This window comes from Rhineura floridana, chromosome 5, assembly GCF_030035675.1.
Source record: "Rhineura floridana isolate rRhiFlo1 chromosome 5, rRhiFlo1.hap2, whole genome shotgun sequence".
NCBI lineage: Eukaryota > Metazoa > Chordata > Lepidosauria > Squamata > Rhineuridae > Rhineura > Rhineura floridana.
Window position 1 is genome coordinate 60,379,585 of NC_084484.1, and position 23,178 is coordinate 60,402,762.

Genomic DNA, 23,178 nt, shown 5'->3' on the forward strand with positions numbered 1-23,178 from the left:
GGCAGCATTTCTTCCATCCTCCTTCATTACACTCACAACATACACACACCACTCACCCAAAAAACAGCTTCAGTTTCTCCCTACTCTAGCCCTTCCTAGCACCACAACTTTCCCAACAACAATTGGAGCCAGGTGCTCCTAGAAAAGAAAAAACGGATTCTGCTTCACCCAACAGACCTCCTCGCACACTACTCAATCACACAACCGTCGGACGGCAAAGAAAACTCGCGAGATTTCTATATAAAACCCTGAAGGGTAAGATTGACATCTGACTAACCCATCAGTTGGAAAGTGCCTCCAATGCAGGGCAATAATTGGTTCCTCCTGCTGGTTGGCTTGGCCAATGGCAATTCGGATAAGGTGAAAGGAGGCGGGTGCTTTAAACCTAGCTGGTGAGTGTTGCGCTCTTTGGAGTCAGTCGTTGCTTTGAGAGCAAGAAATCTCTGGCAGGCAGAGTGCAACGAGGTGGAGACTTTTTTGTGCAGTGGCAAAGGCAGCGAGCGGGGTTCTGGCGCGCCCCAGTTTCCCCACCAGAGGAGCCCCTGGCTTTCTTCCTGCAGAAGCGAAGGGCGGCTCCTGTGGAAGTGAGGTGAGCGCCGCGGGAAGGGAGGTCGAAGTAGCGCCCCGCCAAAGCCGCATTGGCTCCAGCCTCTGGCTAGTCCTGGGGGCTTCTTCTGCAGGTTTGCTGTTTTCTGCGGCCCCGGAACGGATTGACGTGGGTTGAAGAGCGGCTTGCAGTGTAGTGTGTCGATATTGCTAGTAGCGCGTCTGCCTGAAAGCGGGGCGTAGCGGTGGTGGTGATAACTGGTGATGGTGATAACTGGTGAAGGTGTTTGTGACGGGAGCAGACAAAAAAACTGGTTGGCATGGGGTGGGTATGGGATTGGATGGCGGAGGAGAGAGGGATGCAGGCCGGCAGGCACTCCTTGGTGCAGCCGGCTCTCCAGCTTCGTCCTGCCAAAGCCGGCCGAGGGGAGACGACTGTTTTGGAGTAAATGGACTGTGCAATGCGACAGCGATCTCTCTGTGCATGTGTGTACATGCAGGCGTGGGCATGAGAGGGAGGGGAGACAAGAACTGAGGTGAGAGGCAGGCGAAGGACCTACTGATGGTGAGCCGAGGTGGCGAGAGGGAATGCTTGATCCTGCGTCTGTGTATGTGGGAAGCCGTCCACACGGGCAAACTCGCGATGTGTGTAACTGCCGCTATCGATGTACCATCGCAGAAAGGTGGGGGCAGGCGCATTGGCACCATGAGGGCTAAGCCTGCTTTGTATCTGACTTTGCTTCGTGGGGACCGTTTGCCCTATAGGGAAAAATGCACGAATACACTATGTGACTCATATATGTTGGGGGGGGGGAGAGACATCACCAGCCTGACAGTATATATAGTCCCTACAAAATATATGTTCTGGAAAGAGGGTGGACTGTATAAAATATGGAGGTATGAATAGACGAAGATGAGTGTACTCTGCATACAAGAGAGGAAGAAAGCAGCTGTAATGAGATTGGGTGAGGAAAAGACAACTATATTCCAAGTGTGTATGTACATGTATGCATGCAAGGGAAGGAGTTGGCATAAACATGATAGTGTGCAGGGTGAGTGCACTGTGAAATGAAAAGGGTGGATGTTTATTTCAGATAATTCTGTCTTAGTTATTCCATCTAAAAGGTAATTCACTAATTCACTGTATGCTCAGAGGCACATCACCAAATTCTTCCAAGCTACACAGGAAGTGGATTGGACTGTGAAAGACGAACCCAAATTGTGTTTGTATTTTTACAAATTTGTAGGGCAGTACAATATCTCAGAGAGGAGGTCTGGTCTCCTGCTCCCCTGGTGCATTCACTATAGCTGCCCAGTTTCCCTCCTTTTTAAAGTTGGATAGGAATATCTGTTGGCTATAGATACATTCTTAAACTGTAAGGACTTTTTTTTGCCTATTAGTGATTTTCTCAGCTTTTTAATCCTGGAGGTAAGAAATGGGATCCTGTGCAAGTTTGCTGAGAATGGATTGATCATTTGCATGCTTATTGAGTTCAATGGGATTTACTCCCCTGAAATCATGCTTAGGATAGGTGAAACTCACCTTGTGGGGATAGAAGGGGAGTAGGAGGAAGGGTAGGGGGAGAGGAGGGGGGCAGGTTTGATCATTTGTATGCTTTTTGAGTTCGGTGGGATTTACTCCTGTGTAATCATGCTTAGGATAGGTGAAACTGACCTGGGGGAGGAGCAGGGGGGAGGGGTGGGGAGGGAGGAGAACAGGTGGGCACTGGGCAGAGGGAAAGCCCCTTTCCTTTCCAAAAGGAAAACACTGTGAATAGTATCACAGTTTTTCAGGATTTCCAAACCTTTTTATTCTACAGCAGGCACATGTAGTCTCCCACCCAAATTTAAACCAAAGCTGTCCCTGGCCAGATCCACACCAGACCTTTATTCCACTTTAGACAGTCATGGATTCCCCCAAAGAATCCTGGAAAGTGTAGATTGTGAAGGGTGCTGAGAGTTGCTAGGAGAGGCCCTATTCTCCTCACAGAGCTACAGTCCCCAGAAGAGGAGCTAACTGTTAAACTACTCTGGCCACTGGAGGTCTGTCAAGGGAATAGGAGCCTTTAACAACTCTCAGCACCCTTCACAAACTACACTCCCCAGGATTCTTTGGGGGAAATCATGACTGTCTGAAGTGAAATAAATGTCTGGCATGGGTGTGGTCCCCTGATTAGTCCAGCCAAACAGCTGTGAGTCTAGCTTTTAGAATACTTGACACTTGGTTCTTACTGAGAATGCCTGTGCTTATATTGACTCCAGCGCTAAATTTCTTAAATTAATTAAAAATCAGCCAGGCATTTTTTTTAACCTTTAAACTGCAGAAGATGAAGGTCAGAGTATGGGGCAAGGTCAGTAACAGGATTACAGGTACTCTGTGAACACTGCTGATTTTTAATGAATTTCAACAGATTATGAGACCTCTGACAGAAAGAAGTCCAGCAGGGGTCTGCATTTTTTCCTCTTGTTTTACACTTTAAACTCTTGATTATCTCTGTTTTGTGTATCACCATGAAATCTAGAGGGTTGTTAAGCAAGTGTTTCTGAGTTCAGGACTATAAGTTTTGCAAGGTTTTGTTTTGAAATGAGTTTATGAGAAGCAGAATGACATGGGGAGTATTTTCAATTTAACGTTATGGAATGTGAAAAATCCATGCTGGCTATAGTATACAGCCACTCTTGTGGCTGGATAATCAAAGCCGCTAACAAATGTTTCTTTAAAATATTAACATTCTTTGTACTTTGTAGATTTTTAAAAATTTTTAGCTATAATTTCATTGAAGTGCCAGAGTTATCTGTGTTTATCTTTTACCTTGTTTGCTTGTCTCTTATCTCTCCTTACCATTGTGCCAAAGCAGCACAGCTACTGTATCAAAATTATAATGGGAAATGACCGTCAGATTCTTGTGTACTGTTGTGAGCAAGGGCTGGTGTGCAAAACACAGTTAATGCTGACAGCACTGATCCTTTGGTTTGCATAAAGGGAACCTAGATTCAGTTCCCCTTTCAAGCAGGCTATTTCTCTGTTAAAACTCTACTGAAAATCTGTTAAGGGATATGCATGGGGATTGAATCCAGCCTGGATCAACCAGGCACATGCAGCACATGATGAAGAGCTTAGCCTTCCTTTGTGTATTTGGGAATTGATCCAGTGGTCTTCCACATGGGAGTCTTCATTGCTTGATCAGGATGAACATCTGCTATTGTAGCCATTAATCTCAGAAGCGTTTATGAAACAGTAACAGCTTCTAACATTTAAAATGTTTGACTTTGTTACAGCTCTTCTAGTAGGTTTCAATTTCAAGTGCACCATTTGTTTCAAATTATCTTAGGCTGCAATCTTAATTGCCCTTATTAGGGAATCAGCACCTGTGAGAGAATGAATAGAATAATGACTGACTGCAGCAAAATGGGATATAATGTTGTGCAGAGTTAAGTGAGTGAGTGACAGAGAGTGTTGGCTGAAAATTGACAGTTGAAAGGAGAGGATGTCTGTGAGAGATGGAGGGAAAGGAGAAGGAGAGAATTAAAGCACATGTAAAAGAGTTAGCAGAGTTGTTAACGGGAAGAGTAAGTTAGGATAGGATATTAGAACTATGAAAGTCTTTATAAAATTACTTGTTCTGGATGTTACATTCTTTAAGTAAATGTATGTTTGTTAACTGTTCTGGTCTGGGTGGATTCTAAGATAAATATATCTCACGCCACATGTCTTGTGTAGATATCTTTGAGTAGGGATATGAAAGGAGATTTCTGCTGTTCTCTGTATGTCAGTAGGTGGCAGCAGCAGGCATTTTAAGGGAAGCCTGGACTTATTTTTTTATTTATTGCATTTGTATACCACCCCATAGCAGAAGCTCTCTGGGCGGTTTACAACAATTAAAAACATTAAAAACAAATATACATATTTAAAAACACATTTTAAAAAAGCACTTTAAAAACACATGCTAAAATGCCTGGGAGAAAAGGGAAGTCTTGACCTGGCGCCAAAAAGATAACAGTGTTGGCACCAGGCACACCTCGTCAGGAACATCATTCCATAATTTGGGAGCCACCACTGAGAAGACCCTCTCCCTTGTTGCCAGCCTCCCAGCTTCCCTCCGAGTAGGCACCTGGAGGAGGACCTTGGATGTTGAGCATAGCGTACAGGTGTGTTCGTGTTGAGAGAGGTGTTCCATCAGGTATTGTGGTCCTAAGCCGTGTAAGGCTTTATAGGTTAAAACCAGCACCTTGAATTGAGCTCGGAAACATACAGGCAGCCAATGCAAGCGGGCCAGAATCGGTTTTATATGTTCGAACCGTCTGGTCCCTGTTACCAATTTGGCAGCTGCATTTTGCACAAGCTGCAGTTTCCGAACCGTCTTCAAAGGCAGCCCCACATAGAACACATTGCAGTAATCTAACTTGGAGGTTACCAGGGCATGAACAACTGTTGCCAGGTTATCCCTGTCCAGATAGGGGCATAACTGGGCCACCAACCAAAGTTGATAGAAGGCACTCTGTGCCACCGAGGCTACCTGAGCCTCAAGTGACAGAGATGGTTCTAGGAGAACCCCCAAGCTACAAACCTGCTCCTTCAGGGGGAGTGCAACCCCATCCAGGACAGGTTGGACATCCACCATCCGGTCAGAAGAACCCCCCACTAGCAGCATCTCAGTCTTGTCTGGATTGAGCCTCAGTTTATTAGCCCTCATCCAGTCCATTGCTGCAGCCAGGCACCGGTTCAGCACATTGACAGCCTCACCTGAAGAAGATGAAAAGGAGAAATAGAGCTGTCTGTCACCAGCATACTGATGGCAACTCACTCCAAAGCTCAATGGAGCTTTGACTGCACCCAATGGTTTCATGTAGATGTTGAACAGCGTGGGGGACAGAACTGGAGAGTCCAGGGTGCCAAGCAATGTTCCCCAAGCACCACCTTCTGGAGCCAACCCACCAAGTAGGAGTGGAACTACTGCCGTGCAGTCCTCCCACTCCCAACTCAGCCAGTCTTCCCAGAAGGATACCATGGTCAATGGTATTGAAAGCCGCTGAGAGATCAAGGAGAATCAACAGAGTCACACTCCCCCTGTTTCTTTCCTGACAGAGGTCATCATACAGGGTGACCAAGACTATTTCCATGCCAAAACCAGGCCTGAAACCTGACTGAAATGGATCCAGATAATCAGTCTCATCCAAGAGTTTCTGGACTTGGTAGAGTAGTTGGGGGGCTGACATTTGGCACCACCAGGGGACAAGCCTTTGTGGGTGACCCTGGGGACATCACAGCACCATTGAACAGTGTGGTACTTGTTTCATAATATTCATTCACTGGATTTTCATAACTTTTTCGGGAAGGGGGTGTACATCTTTTTTAAAAGAACATTTTTTTAGACCTTACAATATGCCAGTTAATAGTACTAGTATTGTTGTTTTGCGCAGAAGGGAGGAAAGCAACTGTTTTAAAGAATCTGAAAGAAATGCTCAGAATGAGACAAAGGTTTGATAGTCTAGGCTTTGTAGCCCTGTCACTTGATTGGTTCTCTCAGACTGCTTGAATTAAAAACAACACCGACACTAAACCAAGCTAGAGTAGAAATAAGCTTTCATTAAAATGTAGAAAACTTTAAATATTGAAGTTATTTTAGTACCTTTAAAAAACCCATGTATATGACCTGAGACTACGAAGCTAAAAGCAACCACATTCTGACATTCACCACTGGCCAGGAGATCCAAGGTCAGTGGTTTTTGTTTTGCCATGTGAAATGTTCTTGCTCTGCTTTCTCATTTCACTGTAATGTTCTTTAGAGAAATCTTTTCTGCATGTCATCTAGCATGGGACCTAAGTAAAACTAGCTTAGTCTGGATCCAAATTAAAAAATGTCCACAATTCTTCTTTGCTAAACTATTAACGCAGGATTTTTCTCTTGCTATTCAAAGTGATACTCACCATAAGGTGACTTTCCACCTATCACGTTTACATAATAAGCATTAATTCTGAATGCCTGGTAGGTTAGAATGCTCAAGCATGGCAACTTTGGCGAACTACTAAACATTTACATAGTGCTTTAGGCTGAGAGTAAGTTCCCTAGCACTTACTTGATAGCATGTGTTTCTGAGTAAACATGTATAGCGGGGATGGGGAACTTCTGGCCTTTCAGATGTTGCTGGACTCCAGCTGCCATCATCCTTGGCCATTGGCCATGCTGTTTGGATCTGATGGGAGTTTAAGCCCGATGATATCTGGAGGACCATAAGTTCCCTATCCCTGATGTGTAGGATGACTGAATGGCTCACTGGTATGGTAAATACATTTTTATGTGATGCACATGCCCTTAAAGAGGCGATGGTGTGCCACTTATTAAAAAGCCCACACTGGACCCAATGAAGTGTAACAACTATAGACCAGTTGCCAACATCCCTTTCTTGGCAAAGGTGGTGGAGAAGATGGACAAGACTGATTATCTAGATCCACTACAATCTAGATTCAGACCTGGTTTTGGAACAGCATCAGTCTTGGTCACCCTGATGGATGACCTTTATCACCAGAGAGACAGGGAAGTGTGACCCTGCTACATCTGTTCATTCTCTCAGCAGCATCTGATACCATTGACCGTAGTATCCTCCTGGACCAACTCAGTGGGATGGGTATCAGAGGCACTGTATTGCTGTGGTTTTCCTCATACCTTCAGGGCCGTGTCCAGAAAGTAACAGTAGGTGAATGTTCCTCGGCCCTCTGGCACTTGTGCTATGGGGTTTTGCAGGGTACTGTTGTCTCCCTAGTGCTCCATCGGGAGTGGTTGTTAGGAGTTTTAGAGAAAGGTGTCAGCAGATATGCTGATGACACATAACTTTATTTCTCCATAATATGTGAATCAGGAGAGACTGCAAATGCTCTAGATTGGTGTCTGAATGCTGTAGTGGACTGGATAAAGGCTAATGAATCCTGGGAAGATGGAGGCTCTTTGGGTAGCCTCATTTCTGGGAGATAAGCAAGTTATCTGCTCTGGAAGGGGGTTGCACTCCTCTGAAGGAGCATGTCCATAGCTTAGGGGTACGCCTGGATTCATCTTTGTCACTAGAGGCCCAAGTATCCTCTGTAGCTAGGAGTGTTTTTTACCAGCTTTGCCTGTTCGTCAGGTACGGCTGTTCCTGGACCAGAATAGCCTGACCACTGTAGTCCATGTGTTGGTAACCTCGAGGCTGGATTACTGCAATGCTCTGCACGCGGGGCTGACCTTGGCCCTGGTTCAGAAGCTTCACCTTGTGCAAAATGTGGTGGCCAGTCTGCTGATGGGGTCACATGGCTGACATGTCACCCCACTCTTAAAGCATTTGTACTGGCTGTCCATCCACTACCAAGCTAGTTTCAAAGTCCTTGAATTAATTTACAAAGCCCTGAACAACTTAAGTGCAGGGTATTTTAGGGACAGCCTAATCCCTTCTATCCTAGCTTGATCATCTGCAGGAGTGGCTTTGGTCATCCCCCAAGTTAGCGAGGCTCATTTAACATTGGCATGAAATCAAGCCTTAGGTGTCATTGGCCCAGTTCTAATGAATGCTCTGCAAACAGAGATTCAGCAGGCGCCTTCTGTTTTAACTTAGTCTAAACGCCTGCTGAAAACCTTTCTGTTCTGTCAGGCTTATCCAGGCAATTTAGAAGATTATTTTTCCCTCTGCAACAGTTGACCTTTGTTTTTACTGTATTTTAAATATTTTTTTCTGTATGGCTTTTTATTTGTTGTAAATTGCGTTGACATTTTTAAATGAAATAGTAAAATACAAATATTTAGAAATAAATAATAAATTACACGGTGTGACTGCTCAAATAATCAATGTCTAATTAATTAAACATAAACATGTACGTTGTCAGTAATACATAAAACAATCCTGTAAATTAGACAAAATACAAGCCTTCATGAGAGTAAGGGGTGGTGTTGAGGCTGAGAGAGTTGCTTGCCTGAGACTATATAGTAAATTCATGGCAGATGTGAAATTTGAACCACTGTAATTCATGGCTCAGTCTCTTAGCCACTGCGTTATGTGCTTTGGTTTATTATTGACTTCTCTTCATTTTTAGTCTGAAATTAATTTCTTCCTTTATGTTTAGGGAGTAGAAAAATAATGAAGGGTAAATTCTTCAAAAGCTTCTGAGAAATCATCAGTCTCCAGTGATATATCTGCTCTGCTGGTTCTACAGTTATTTGGAAATGACAATACCACATTCTTCTTTACTCCTGGCTGAGTCGCATTAGTGTTGGAATATACGGGCTTCAAACCAGCAAACAAAACTTAAATCTTGACTGTTAGCCAAATATAAGCCATGATGAAATGAGATGAGGCTCCGAAATGGAACTGTGGCCACCGCATTAATTTTCATCACATCTTTCCTTAGTTTGTCTTGGTACACAGCATGGCAGAATGGAAAAGGTAAGTCACATCTTTTCTGAAAAGAAATATGCAACTTTGTCTGTGACATGTGTTGAGATTAACATAATTTGGGGTGGCTTTTTTAGATGTTTAGACATGAGTAGGGACTTGTGCCCCTCCAGATGTTGTTGGACTACAACTCCCATCATCCTTATCCTATTCGCCATATAGATTGGTGCTGATGAGAGCTGGACTCCCAACAACTTTCAGGCCACAGGTTCCCATCCTTTATTTAGGCTAATAACACATGCAGTATGCTGACTGTTTCTATCCAGAATCGTACCACTTGGTACACAATTTCATGGCTTTACAAAAACACTGAAAGAGACATCTGATCACGTCTGGATTCAGTTCTATCTCCTAGAAGAACATTGTTGTCTCCATGAAGTGTGTGGTTTTCTGTCAATATGTATCTGAACATGGTCAAGATAGAAGGTCCCCCACTTTTTTATTAAATGAGAATGCAATGGATTTTACTTATTTTTATTTCATTTATGCTTGGGAAGCTCTGTTAATCCTACAAATATAGGATTTCAACTTTCCAACTCTATCCTTTAACTTTGCAATGACCGAGGTCTGGTCCTGCACAACTGAGTTTCCTGATTCTGCATGATAAAAAAATTAATCCCCGAATAACTTCAATTTTGAGCTGCAGTAAGTATAGCACAGTGGGGAGGAGAACATGGCTGGGAGTCCAGAGTCTGTGAGTTCAAATCCCCGCTTGTGTCTCCTGGGTGTCAAGGGCCAGCTAAAGATCACCCCCACAGTGAGTGACTCAGGAGTAACGTGCCCTGCCACCTGTGCAGCTGTGGGCAAGCTGCATAGTCCCAAGGAGCCCAGTTGCCCCCCAGCCGGCAGTTGCAGACAAGGAAGGAGCTGGCTTGTGCAGCTGTGGCAAGCTGAGCAGGCCCTAGCCAGCTGGGGAGGACTAGCCTCAGAGGGAGGCAATGGTAAACCCCCTCTGAATACCGCTTACCATGAAAACCCTATTCATAGGGTCACCATAAGTCGGGATCGAGTTGAAGGCAGTCCATTTCCATTTTAAATTGTTCAGAGAATACAGGATATCATGTGTTTGGCCTCTTTAGTGTGGTGGTGGGTAGGCAAGGCCAACAGACTATCCCATAATATTCTCTTGAGAAGTAGAAACAGTATTCTCATTTTGTTTACTTTTTCATTCCCCCCCCCAGAAAACAATGTTGGGGTTCCCCATTAAAATGAAATATACTAGTAACATTTAAGCCGAGCCCACATAAATACCTTCCCACAGTTGTGGTTTACCAAAATAGGAAAAGAAATAGTGCTAATGAATTGATGAGGACTAACAACTGCTTGTTCCTGCCCTCCCTTTGGCATTCCAAAGGTGTTCTCTATGACAGTGTCAGAGGTTACAGCCATGTTGGGTCATTTTGCATTTCAGTGATACCAACAGAGGACATCTTCAAATAAGAAAGCAAATAAAAGAAAACAGCAAACATTTGTTCAAAGCTTGCCACTTCTGCTGTTTTAGTACAAAGGTAGAATTCTGTATGATCCAACTTGGACCAGTGGCCAGTTGCCACTGTGGGAAAAATACACCTACTTTTGAAAGGCACAATGAAAATAAATTATCCTAGCCAAAACATTATCCCTTTCTGTTTTGGAAAAGGGGAGATGTCTTCTATAGAAAAAAAATACCCGTTTGTATCAGTATAGGACACAACTGTGCAATCTGAATAGAGAACAGTTAGAAGCCTTGCATAAAACACAACAAAACTTGCAGCACAATCGTTAAAGTTGTAGTCCAAGCCAATCCTATGTACATTTACCTGGAATTAAGCCCTACTGAAGGAGTTGAGACTGACTTCTGAGTAAACATGCACGGAGTTCAAATGCTTCTTCAGAAGAGTGAACAAAGGAGTCCTGCATATTACCAGAACCTATAGACAGAGATGACCTTAAAACTATATTCATAGATTGAGCATCATGGTAAAACATCAGTTTGTCTTTCTTGTATACAAAGGTTGAAACTACAGGAGTGGGGAATGTGTGGTCCACCAGATGTTGTTGGACTACATTGTGGCTCCCAGATTTTGGAATTCCCTGCCCCAAGAAGCCCACTTTGGTCCCTCCCTGATGGTCTTCCGGAAACTTGTAAAAACAATTTTTTTCCAGAGAGACTTTGGTTGGGACTGATAGGTCAGCCTGACACTGTTTAAAGTTTTTTATCTTTTATTTTTATCTTTTAAGTTCTTTTATTCTCACTCTCTTATACATGTATGCACATATATACATATGTTTGTATGTGTAGGCATAATGCATTTTATGTATTTTAATTGTATTTTATGCATTTTAATTTACTGTAATGTTTGTGTTTTTATTGTCTATTTTACTATATATGTGTGCTATTTTATTGTAGCTGCCCTGAGTGCCCTATTGTAGGGTAGAAGGGTAGGATAGAAATATTTTAAATAAATAAATACATTGACCATGCTAGCTGGGGCTGATGAAAGCTGTAGTTCAGCAGCATCTGGAGGGCCACAAGTTCTCCCACCTGGCTATAAAGGATACAAATAGGCAGAACTTTCCTAGAAACTTACTGGAATGTGAGAAATTTCAATGTCCTTTTCGGAAAAAATATATTTGTCACTAGGATTTTTCGTACTTTGTCATACCAAGCCTTGGAGGGTTCTTCCCCCAATGTTCTGCAGTATTGGGATTGGGACAAATTCCAAAGGAAATATAATATGGTTTTAATTTTTGTATGTGTTCCGTTGCTAGCTAGCCATTAATTGTGCTTGCTAACCACCTCCCCTCTGGCACATGTAGAGACTTCAGTGGAAGACATTCTCCTCTCTTCTGTACTCTAGTTTGGAGAAGGTAGGAAGGACATGTCTTAGAGTAGTCTCTTAGAGACTCCTGCTGTTTCCTAGCTTCTCCAGACTCCATCCAATACATAGCAAAAAAAGGTCTCCTTCACTGTTCCCTTCAGTTTGCTCATCATTAATATAAGGGAAGGAGTGTTTAAGGGGGAGGGCTGGTTGCCATTGGTGACCTGTTTTCTGGAGCCTTGTTTCAAAATAATTCATTGTAGCTTGTACATTGTACCCTGAACTTGTGCTTTTTTACTTGAAAGTAGGTCCTACTATGATTAGGCTTATCTTTAAGTAACTGCCACTTACGATTGCATCCTGCCTTGCATCATAGTTCTGCATTAAGAGAACGCTGCTGACTACAGTGAAAGAAGCATGCTGTTTACTCTGTTAAGAGTCAAAGTTGAACACGAGTTTGCTTTTCAAAATTATTTTTTTGGATATGATTCTAAATATGATGGAGGCAAGTGTCAAAAACTTCTGCTCAGAGGTGAACTCTCAGCGTGAGGTGGACTCTCCACACAGAATTTTTATTGTTGGTATGCAGCTTACCTCAAATTAGGGAAAAGTTGTGCTGGAAAGAGTCTGCTTTATAGATTCATTTGGGGTCTAGTATTTTATAGAAGCAGCTTTCCTTAGCTATAAATTCATATAAGTAAATAAGATGTTTGGCTTGTAGAAGTACTGTGTGTATGTGTGTATAACCTGCCTTCCTTGCTTCAAATTGTAATGATTTGGCACGTTGCCTTGTGTAGTCTGATAGGCTCTTTGATTTCTCTCCCATTGCCAAAGTGATTTCCCCCCCCCCCTCTACTGCACCAGTCTTCAAAATGATTGTTCTGGAGTCTGTACCTTTAAATGAATGTGAGTACTCAAGAGCATATGTGTACAACTTGCTACCCTCAAGCTTAAACCACCAGTCACGTACTGCAGTCTTCTCTGCTATGCCCGCACTGTCAGAGGGAGAAGTGTGTAGGCACCCCTCCATTGTGCCTAGATGCAGCTCCATCAGAGAGCTTCTGTTATGTATACAAAGTTATATTGTCCTGCATTTATATTTAACAAAATGTATATATTGCTTGATTGTAAAAAACCTCTAAGTGGTTTACAAAAAACATTAAAATGATCAAATGAGCAGTTGAAAACAAATAAAAACATTTTTAAAACAGTAACAGACTAAAAAGATTAAAACACATCAACATCTATGTGTCTGTCAGGCTTGCTTAAACAAAGTTTTAAACAGGTGCCAAAAGGAATACAGTGAAAGTGCTTGCCTGATTGTCAATAGGGAGGGAGTTTCAAAGGGTAGGTGCTGCCACACTAAAAAAAAAATTCTTATAAGTGTGGAACAAGTATTATGTGGCACCTGTAACAGGGTTAGTTCTGCAGATTGGAGTGCTTGAGTGGGTGCACATGATGGGGTAGGACAGTCCTGAAAGTAAGCTGGTCCCAAGCTGTTAAGGGCTTTATAAACCAGTAGCAACACCTTGACCTTGGCCCAGTAACAGATGGGCAACCAGTGTAGATCTCTGAGCAGAGGTGTCGTATGTTGACAGCATCTCACCGCTGTCAGCAATCTGGCTGCTGGCTGCAACATTCTACACTAACTGCAGTTTCCAGGTCAAGGTCAAGGGAAGCCCCACATAGAGTGCACTGCAGTAATCCAGTCTTAAAGTCACCAGTGCCTGAACTACTGTGGCCAAGTTGTATGTGAAACAAATTATCCTCTTGAGTTGACTTGAAAGGCAATTTATAAGTATTTAGAATAAACTAAAAAAAAGTTCTTAATTCCCTCCATCCTGACCAAACAAGCACTAATAAAGAAGGTTGATGGAGCTCTTGTAGGCCTACTGTGTGTGGCTAGCGGACTTTGTTAAGGCTTGTCGGGGTAACAAATTGTGCATAGCTGCTCTAGAGATATGTATTAGTTAGACCTGGGATCTTGGGCTTAGGCCCATGTTACACATTTTCTTTTGCAGGCTTTCACCTATGGGTCTTAACATTTGTTGAAGTCTGATGAATCCTGGTAAGCTTTATCACCCAGGGCAAGGTATCCAAGGAGCATTGGCTGAAACTGTTGCAAGAGGTTTCTAGGGAAAAAGGCATGATGATGGAAGGGGCAGACTAGAACCAGAAGCAAGTGATGTTAGATGTTGAGTTCAGGCTGCCGTCTCATCTGGATGCAGTTCAGGCATCTTTTAAATTTGTAGAGGAGCCATAGCTCACTAGTGAAGTATGAAGAAGGCCATAAGTACAAGGTAGCTTCATATGCACATGAGAGACTGCTCCCTTAATGTCTTTGAGTTCACAAACTAAAGTCTGGTTTATCCTTCAGAGCATCTCTCTGGAGGTGTGTTTCCTGCTTCATGCTCTGCATGTTGCACCTGTGTCAATATTCCTGGGGTCATGTCCCCGTAAACAAAGCAAAGCTTGCACGGAATTGGACTGAGAGCAGGCAAAACAGCTTTTGGAAGGTACATGTGCGCTGCATTGAAGATTGACTGGTTGATCTTTATTGGGTATATGCTGAGTGTCTCATCTGTTCTAACCAACTGTTATAGTGTGCTAGACCGCTGAACCTGAACATTAGCAAAATGGCTGGATTTTTTAAAGAATATTACGCTTGCTTAACTGGATGATGGAAATGTGCCAAGTACTCCGGAATCTAACATTGTTTCTAGCATTTAAGCCTTTTGGCTGAGCAGCATGTTAGTCTGCACTTTATGCAAGGATGGCTCCAGGAATGCCGGGGCCCTTGGACATCAGCTTGCCCAAGCGCCTGCACCTGCACCCCCCCATGCCCCCACCTACCTGTCTGCTGTCTTTTACCATTGCCTTTACTAAAATGGCGGCCGCGGTTTCCCTAAGGGATGATGCCTCCACCACCATCTTTGTTGATGGCACACGTGCGCATTTCTGCCATCAACTAAGATGGTGGCAGGGGCTTCAGTACCTTACGGAAACCGTGGCCGCCATCTTAGCCAATGTCCTGTTTTGAGCGGGATCCATGAGACGGAGACGCGGGTGCAATTAAATCATGTTTTATTAAAGTAATGGATACATCAAAATCAGTGCGCTTCATAGAAACCCCTAAGCTATCTCACTAGAATTCCCTAAGTGCACTCTAGGCATGCTCTGCAACGTTGAAAGAAAGTTGACTCGGCAGCTCCAACCCAGAAGCGGCAGGCTTAAATAGGCAGGGTATTGGAGTGTACTCTCCGGCTCCTGCGCAATTCTTGCCTTTGGCCTGTCCGTTTCTCCCTGCATCGAGAGCATGGTGAAGGGGGGCGTGCTTCCAACACCTTGTCCAAAGGAACCTGCTCCTTAGCCAGAGATTCAAGGGTGGGGGGGGCAAAGGGTTGGACTCATCCCGCAAACCACTGGGTAAAGGGAGAGTTAACGCCCGCTCCGGCTCAGCATCCGGCTGCTCCTCTGACATGTCTGGGGGCGGCGCGCTCTCCCCGGCTGGGACAGCGCCATCCGTGGGAACTGGCCTGAAATCCTCCTTACTCCCTCGCTCAAGGTCTGGCGGAGTCTCAACAACTTCTGGGCCATCCTCACCCTCTGACAGCTGAGAAGCCTGAAATTCATATCTCTCCCCCTCCAGACCCTCACGAGAGGACTGGGGCTCAACAGTTAAGGGCAATGGTAAAAGACAGCAGACAGGTAAGGGTGTGTGTGGGGTGTGTGAGGGGCCTGCGGATCGTGGAAGGGGAGCGGAGGGGCTCCCTGGAGCTCCAGGGGCCGTCGGGCCAGTGCCCCACCTGGCCGCCCTTTAGAACCGGCCCTGACTTCATGCCAGGTGATTCTAATGTTTATCTAGATATAATGGTGACATCAGTTACTATAATCTGTGCACTTTAAAAATTATTTCTGTTGGAGCTTATTTAGGCAAATTGCAAAGTAAATACACTTAACAAACAGGACACACTTCACTGAAAAGTCTTGCTCGTCATCTAGAAATGATTTGGTCTCTTAGACATTTATTTTAGCAGGTTTTGCTTGCTTCTGACTTTCATATCTTTAGTCAAAGAGCCAGCTTCCTCTTATATTCTGTTTAGGATTACTCCTTCCAATAATCTATTTCTCACAGGCGTTTTGTACCCTAGTTGTGTGTGTTTGTGATGTGTATATCCCACCTCACACTCAAGACAGATTACATAAATTGTATTAGTAATAGTGTGTTACTTTAAGACAGCTGTGGGGAACTTTGGCTCTCCAGGTGTTGCTGAACTACAACTCCCGTCCTTCCCCAGCAAACATAGCCAATGGCCAGGGCTGATAGGAGTCATAGTTCAGGAAAATCTGGAGGGCCAAAGGTTCCCAACACCTGCTTTAAGAGCTCACAGAGTACAACAGATTCATTCAGTGAATGAAACTTTCATTTCTTACATTTCCAATCTCTCACAAGGCCTACAGGGCAGAAGATGACCAAGCTAGCACTAATTGTGACCATGTGATTATTTGCAAGTCAGGTTTAGAGTTGTATTCCTTGGTAATATTTTTTCCATAATTTAAGTTCAGGTCGGTGAAATGATCTTATGCGTGTCTATAATATTTTGAAGTGGTTAATGATTTGTAGGCAGATACCTTATTTTGGAATAGTTCTATCAACAAACAGGTGTACAACAGATGCTAAATGTGCATTTAAAATGAAAGTTTTTCATTTTAAAATGAAAGGTCACTGAACACTAAAGTCAGGATCATTCAGACCATGGCATTCCTGATCTCTATGTATGGATGTGAAAGTTGGACAGTGAAAAAAATGGATAAGAGAAAAATCAACTCATTTGAAATGTGGTGCTGGAGGAGAGCTTTGCGCATACCATGGACTGCGAAAAAGACAAATAATTGGGTGTTAGAACAAATTAAACCAGAACTGTCAGTAGAAGCTAAAATGATGAAACTGAGGTTATCATACTTTTCTCGTGTGTCCAGACGTGATTCACTAGAAAAGACCATAATGCTGGGAAAAACAGAAGGGAGTAGAAAAAAAGGAAGGCCAAACAAGAGATGGATTGATTCCATAAAGGAAGCCACAGACCTGAACTTACAGATCTGAACAGGGTGGTCCATGACAGATGCTCTTGGAGGTCGCCGATTCATAGGATCGCCATAAGTCGAAATCAACTTGAAGGCACATAACAACAAAATGAAAGGCATCCTTTAGGTGTAACAGACTAAGCAGCTCCATTTTGTGAGCATAGTGCTGCTTTTAAGGCCTACATTTACAAACTACATTACATGAAGAATTTGAGAATATGTTGTTTCTGTAACTGCATCTTTATAAGTAATTCACTTGCTGAAAATATTGTATGTGGTGCTGGTCTTCCTAGGGCAATACATGTATCTTTTTTGTTGCTGGGCACTTATCCACTATGGCAGGAAAACAAGTCAGGCAGTAACACACCAGTGCTGATGTGGCCTTTGTTTTACTGAGAATGGAACAGATTTCTGCATTGGCCAAAGGGCACCAGTGGTACCTGTGGCAGTCTGCTTTCTTACGTCCAGTCTTATGAACTGCTATGCCAATGAGCAGTTTACAGGGTTTGTTATATATTCCAGGTTTTCACTGTCTGCTTAAATGCTGATCATGTGGGTTGTGCCCTTTCTGAAAAGGGTAACTGATGTGAGCCCTCATCAGTCATTCAATATGATTGCCATCACTTGAGGAGGATAGTAGGGATGAGCTTGTTGACTGTGTCCCCTCTATCACATCCTCATCCCCATCTTCATTGCCTTCCATTGTTGGGAAAGGAACATCTGCTGCGGGGAATCTGCTGTAGTCATGCAGGCTCTTCAGGTTCTAAATGGCACCCTCTGTGTGCAGAGAAGGTTCCCTCTGAAAACGGTCCCTTCCCAATATGTGGAAGTTGACAAGGGTATGTGGTTGATGGGCTTGTCCCTATAGGGAGCTGTTGTCTGTTGTAGCCTGCTACAAAGAAATGTAGAGTTGACTGCTTCCTCCTTAGCCTATTAATGTGAAATTGTTTACTATAAAAAAGCTACTCATGCACATGGTCATAACTGAGTAATATAATGTTGGAGGAAAGGTTCTGGGTAAGTCATCTATTGACTACTTCTGTGAAAAACCATCTCTGGTTTCCTGTGTGCCACTTAATGGAAATAGTTGACACAATATTTTTTGTACCTTCTCAAATGTTATACTGTGCATATTTGTAAGACATCCCTAGGGGTCAATATAGTAAGCGTGAAAGGGGAGAGTGTTAGTTACTGAGAAGAATCTTCTCAGTAACTGACTCAATCTCCTTTCACCCTCATTGATTCTATTCAGCAGGGCAGGACAAGGAAACATGTTAGAAGACTTTCTCAGTGGTTTACACACTCCCCTTTCATCCTGATTGCTTAGTAGAATACTGGAGACATAGGGACCCTGCTGCAACCCTACTTCCAAAACAGTAAGGGGTCTAAGCCCCCCCCCCGAAACCCCAGACTACACCCGTGGCTTGCACTGAGTATAGTTAGCTAAGCACTGGTTGAGTGAGTGCTCCACCTTTGGCTAAGCTCCTTTGATACCTAGAAATGCTCACAAACATTCTCTGAAGGGAAGGTGTCACAATGAGAGATGAAAAAAGGGTAGTTTGGCTGGTAGAACAAACATTGCAACATGGTTGAGGAGCAGGAGGGGCTCATACAATGCTGTTAGTAGGAAGAGTGCAAGTAGAAAGAACAAAGTAGGTATATTGTGTGTTGTGGGGGGGGGGCTGAGATTTGTTTAGGAAGAAGTCCCACAGCTGGATCAAGGAAGCTTCTACTGTTTAGTTTGGTATCGGAGAAGAAATACGGGAAAAATAATTTAGAAAAGAGACATTCAAAGTGATGGAGAATCCTGCGGCAGGGAAGCATGTGGTGTGCTGTCTTTTATTCCTTCTTTCTCCCCCTCTGCCTAGGGTGTATGTTTCACATGGATGAGACTTCTCTCATCTGGAGTAGCTGATTCTCCCTGCAACACCCCATGCAGGTTGAGTATTTTATAGCTGTTTGGAACAAATAATTGCACTCAGGAGAGTCAGGATTTGCCAACACTGGAGCCTTTTTATTTGCAACTAGGCCAGATAATGTACATGCCAAATCCTCATCAGCTGCTCTTCCCCCCCCCCCGGTTATCTAGACTTTTTTGAGGGGGGGGGGAGAAATGCAGCCTTTCTTTCTTTCTTTCTTTCTTTCTTTCTTTCTTTCTTTCTTTCTTTCTTTCTTTCTTTCTTTCTTTCTTTCTTTCTTTCTTTCTTTCTTTCTTTCTTTCTTTCTCTCTTTCTCTCTTTCTTTCTTTCTTTCTTTCTTTCTTTCTTTCTCTATTTCTCGCCCTTCTACCCTACAATAGGGCACTCAGGGCAGATACAATAAAATTGCACACATATATAATAAAATACACAATAAAAAGACAAAACATTACGGTAAATTAAAATGCATAAAATACTATTAAAATACATGAAATGCTTTAAAGAGATGAGCAAATCAGGTTGATATTGGTAACAATTTCAAGACTGGAACAGAGAGGAACACAAGAAGCTGCCTTGCACCGAGTCAGATCATTGGTTCATCTAGCTTAATATTGTCTACACTGACTGGCAGTAACTCTCTAGGATTTCAGATGGAGACCTTTCCCATTCCAACCTGGAGATGCTGGGGATTGAACCTGGGACCTTCTGCATACAAGGTGCATACTCTGCCATTGTAGTACAGTCCTTCCTGTTGCTAGACTGCAAGCTGTGGAGGCATCCATATATCAGCCACAGCATTTGACTCAAGTGGGTGGTGATAACAGGGACAACTGTGCTTGTAATACTAGACATGGCTTTGCATAGCCTGTCACTCTGAGGGTGTTGACAAAAGTGGTTCTTAGCTAAGCAGTCAGTGTGAAGGGACTGTAAAGATTTTTGAGCTTATCCTCATTCGGTTGTATGTGAAATGTAACAATGGACTTCTTCAGCCATATTTGCATTACTTTGGACTTGTGCCATCTTTTCTCTTCTTTGAATGACAATGCCTGAAAATGATGGAAATGTTTCTCAGTAAACTAGTATAAGAGGACACACATAATTTCCATAGGACTTTTACTATACTAAGTTCCTTACTTTTCTTAGTATTACTATAGATGTGAATAAGGTAATATATGGGGGATCAATCCAGTGAAAAGTCATATGATATGCCTGTATTGAAATGGGTTTTTTTGCTGGAATATAAGGGACTGAGCTTGCTAACGGTCACATGCACCCTGCCAGCATTTGTGGTGTATCCTACTTTCACCTTTGAGTCTTGAATCAACATTAAAGTGATTAAACTGATTATCTAGTGTGAGTAGAATCTTGAAGCAGTTGTACAGACTTCCAGTTTATTCTGATGCTGCACTTTTGAGACCCTCTGGATTTTGACAATAAGTAATAAACAGCATATTTTAGGGCTGGTGCAGATGTACTACATATGAACACCCTGCTCAATCAGGCCAAAGGTATATCTAGTCTAACATTCAGTTCTTGCAGAGGCCACCCAGGCACCTATGGGAAATCCACACGCAGGATGTGAGTGTGACTACCAGTTTGGCTAACCATAGTTCTACCCACACCTTCCCTTCTCAATAATAAATTTGTCCTGCAACGTTGCATAACAATTAACTGTTAGGTTGGCAGTAATGTTAACTGAAGTGCTCACCAGCGTTTGCTTTTAATCCATGATCTGAAACCACAGTTTGAAGTGGATTTTAGGTCCTGGTTTAAACAAGAACCCATTAACCTTAATAGTTAACAGCAATTATGACCTGTAGAGATGTTTGCACTCCAGAAGACAGGGAGTCTATCTTCCAAGTCTGGGGAAAATAAGGTTTAACACGCACACCTCAATTGCAATGGAGCTTTTTCAACAGTTTCTAGTCTAGAGTAACATACTGAATAATGCATCCAAAATTGGAATTTTGCAGATTTTGGATATGTTTTTCAGTAGGTAATTCTGGACTGGAAATGGTTGAAAAACCTCTATTGCAATTTTGGGGGAGTTCAGTTTTTCTCCATATTTTTCCATATATCAGCACTCTTAAGTATTTATTTTGCTGTTGAAACTCTTTGAAGTGGCATTATATGTAACTGCCTAGAAATTGGAGCTTTCTCTTTATACTTGGCATTAATAATAGAACATTTGTTCACTCAAATGTCATTAAACTTCTTTTCAAGCGGAATACAAATATTTCTTTTTTTGGTCTGTACTATTTCTCTTCATATGCATCAATCTGTCAATCATCCTAAGACTGACTAGCCCAGTGGTGGGGAACTTGTTTGTGGCTCATCAGTTATTGCTGGATTCAAACTCCAGTCATTCCCAGCCATCATGGCCAAATGGTCAGGGATGATAGAAGCTTGGGAGTCCAGCAACATCAGAAGGATATAGGTTTCCCACTCCATTCAAGTATTTTTGCATATTTTGTACTTAATCCCATTTTATTTTACTGTATGCCACATTGATAGCTTAGGCTGTAGAGCAGTATATAAATCTGTAAAATCAATAAAAGAAAAAAGGAAAGCAATATTATATTTTTCCTCCTGAACACAGTGTGATAACTACAGTGCCTTGCAAAAGTAATCAGACCCTTTAAATGATCTCATATTACTGAATTACCAATACTACATTGTAATTTCTTTCTGTATGATATTTTATTTTGAAACACTGAAACTCAAACTTAATTATTGTAAGGTGACATTGGTTTTATGTTGGGAAATGTTTATAAGAAACATAAAAAACTGAAACATGGGGCTTGCATAAGTATTCAACCCCAGTGCTGTGGAAACTCCCAGTTTACACAGAGGAAAGAAATTGCCCCATCAAGGACACAATTACCTTTCCATTAGCCTCCACCTGTGAACCATTAAAGTTGTCACATTGTCAGGATAAAACCCCCACTGTTGAAGGATCATTAGTCAGGTTGTGGATATGGAGAAATGAGGACCAAAGAGCATTCTACAGAAGTGAGAGATAATGTAAGACAATCCATAGATTAGGAAAAGGGTACAAACTAATATCCAAGTGTTTGGGTATCCCAGTGAGCACAGTTGGATCAATCATCAGGAAGTGGAAGCTGCATCACACCACCCAGGCACTGCCAAGAAAAGGCCGTCCCTCAAAACTCAGCACTCGAACAAGGAGACTTGTGAGAGAAGCCATAGAGAGGCCAACAGTCACTTTGAAGGAGCTACAGAGTTCAGTGACTGGGAGTGGAGTAATGTTGCACCAGTCAACCATATCAAGAGCTCTGCATAACACTGGCCTGTATGGGAGGGTGGCAAGAAAGAAGCCGTTACTCAAAAAGTACCATCTGACAGCACACCTGGAGTTTGCCAGAAAGCATGAGAATGCCCCAGCTGAAATGTGGGGAAAGGTTTTGTGGTCAGATAAGACCAAGATAGAGTTTTTTGGCCAAAATTCAAAGCACTATGTAACACTGCCCATGCCTCAAGACACACCATCCCTACAGTGAAGTATGGTGGTGGCAGGATCATTCTGGGGGGATGCTTCTCATCAGCTGGGACTGGGCATCTTGTTAAAATCAAAGGAAGAATGGATGGAGCATAATACAGGGAAATACTGCAAGAGAACCTGCTTCAGTCTACTCAAAAACTGAAGCTTGGGAGGAAATTCACTTTTCAGCAGGACAGTGATCCCAAGCACAAGGCCAAAGCAACACTGGACTGGCTCAAGAACAAAAAGGTGAATGTCCTACAGTGGCCCAGTCAAATTCCTGATGTCAATCCCATTGAGAATCTGTGGTGCTGTTTGAAAACTGCAGTCCACAAGCAACGTCCAACCAACCTGAATGACCTGGAGTGAATCTGCCAAGAAGAATGGGCCAAAATTCTTCCGACACTCTGTGCAAAGCTACTACATACCTACCCCAAAAGATTTAAAGCTGTTATTGCAGCAAAAGATGGCTCTACCAAATATTAATGTGTATGAGCTGAATACTTACGCAAGCAACAGTTTTTGTTTCTTACAAACATTTCCCAACATAAAACCAATGTCACCTTACAATAACTGAGGTTGAGTTTCAGTATTTCAAAATAAAATATCATACAGAATGAAATTACAATGTACCATTTGTAATTCAGTAATATGAGAGCATTGGTCAGGAGGCTGATTACTTTTGCAAGGCGCTGCATATTCATGTTTTTTCCTTCTGAAAAGTATTTGAAATAGTATCCTACAGATATTTTATTGCATTGTGCCTGCTGATTGCTTGCAGTTAACAAATTAAACATACATATATGGCCAGGTGTGCTAGATTAAAGCCTATGCCTCCTGGTATTTTGGTTTTCAACTATTTATTACTTTTAAAGATTTCCCAGTTTGCCTATACTCTGGCGCATCT

At 42.7% G+C, this 23,178-nt stretch overlaps 1 protein-coding gene across 8 annotated transcripts in view; it reads left to right on the forward strand.

The window, feature by feature from the left end:
* The first annotated feature begins 301 nt into the window (after positions 1-301).
* Positions 302-23,178, forward strand: part of MGAT4A (alpha-1,3-mannosyl-glycoprotein 4-beta-N-acetylglucosaminyltransferase A) — a 112,835-nt gene continuing 89,958 nt past the window's right edge. For 7 of the 8 annotated variants that reach the window (XM_061626893.1, XM_061626895.1, XM_061626898.1 and 4 more), the window contains exons 1-2: positions 400-589; positions 8,636-8,955. In XM_061626893.1, coding sequence (XP_061482877.1) covers positions 8,862-8,955 — 94 coding nt within the window. In that variant the 5' untranslated portion in view covers positions 400-589; positions 8,636-8,861. The other variant, XM_061626894.1, reaches the window with a different exon arrangement.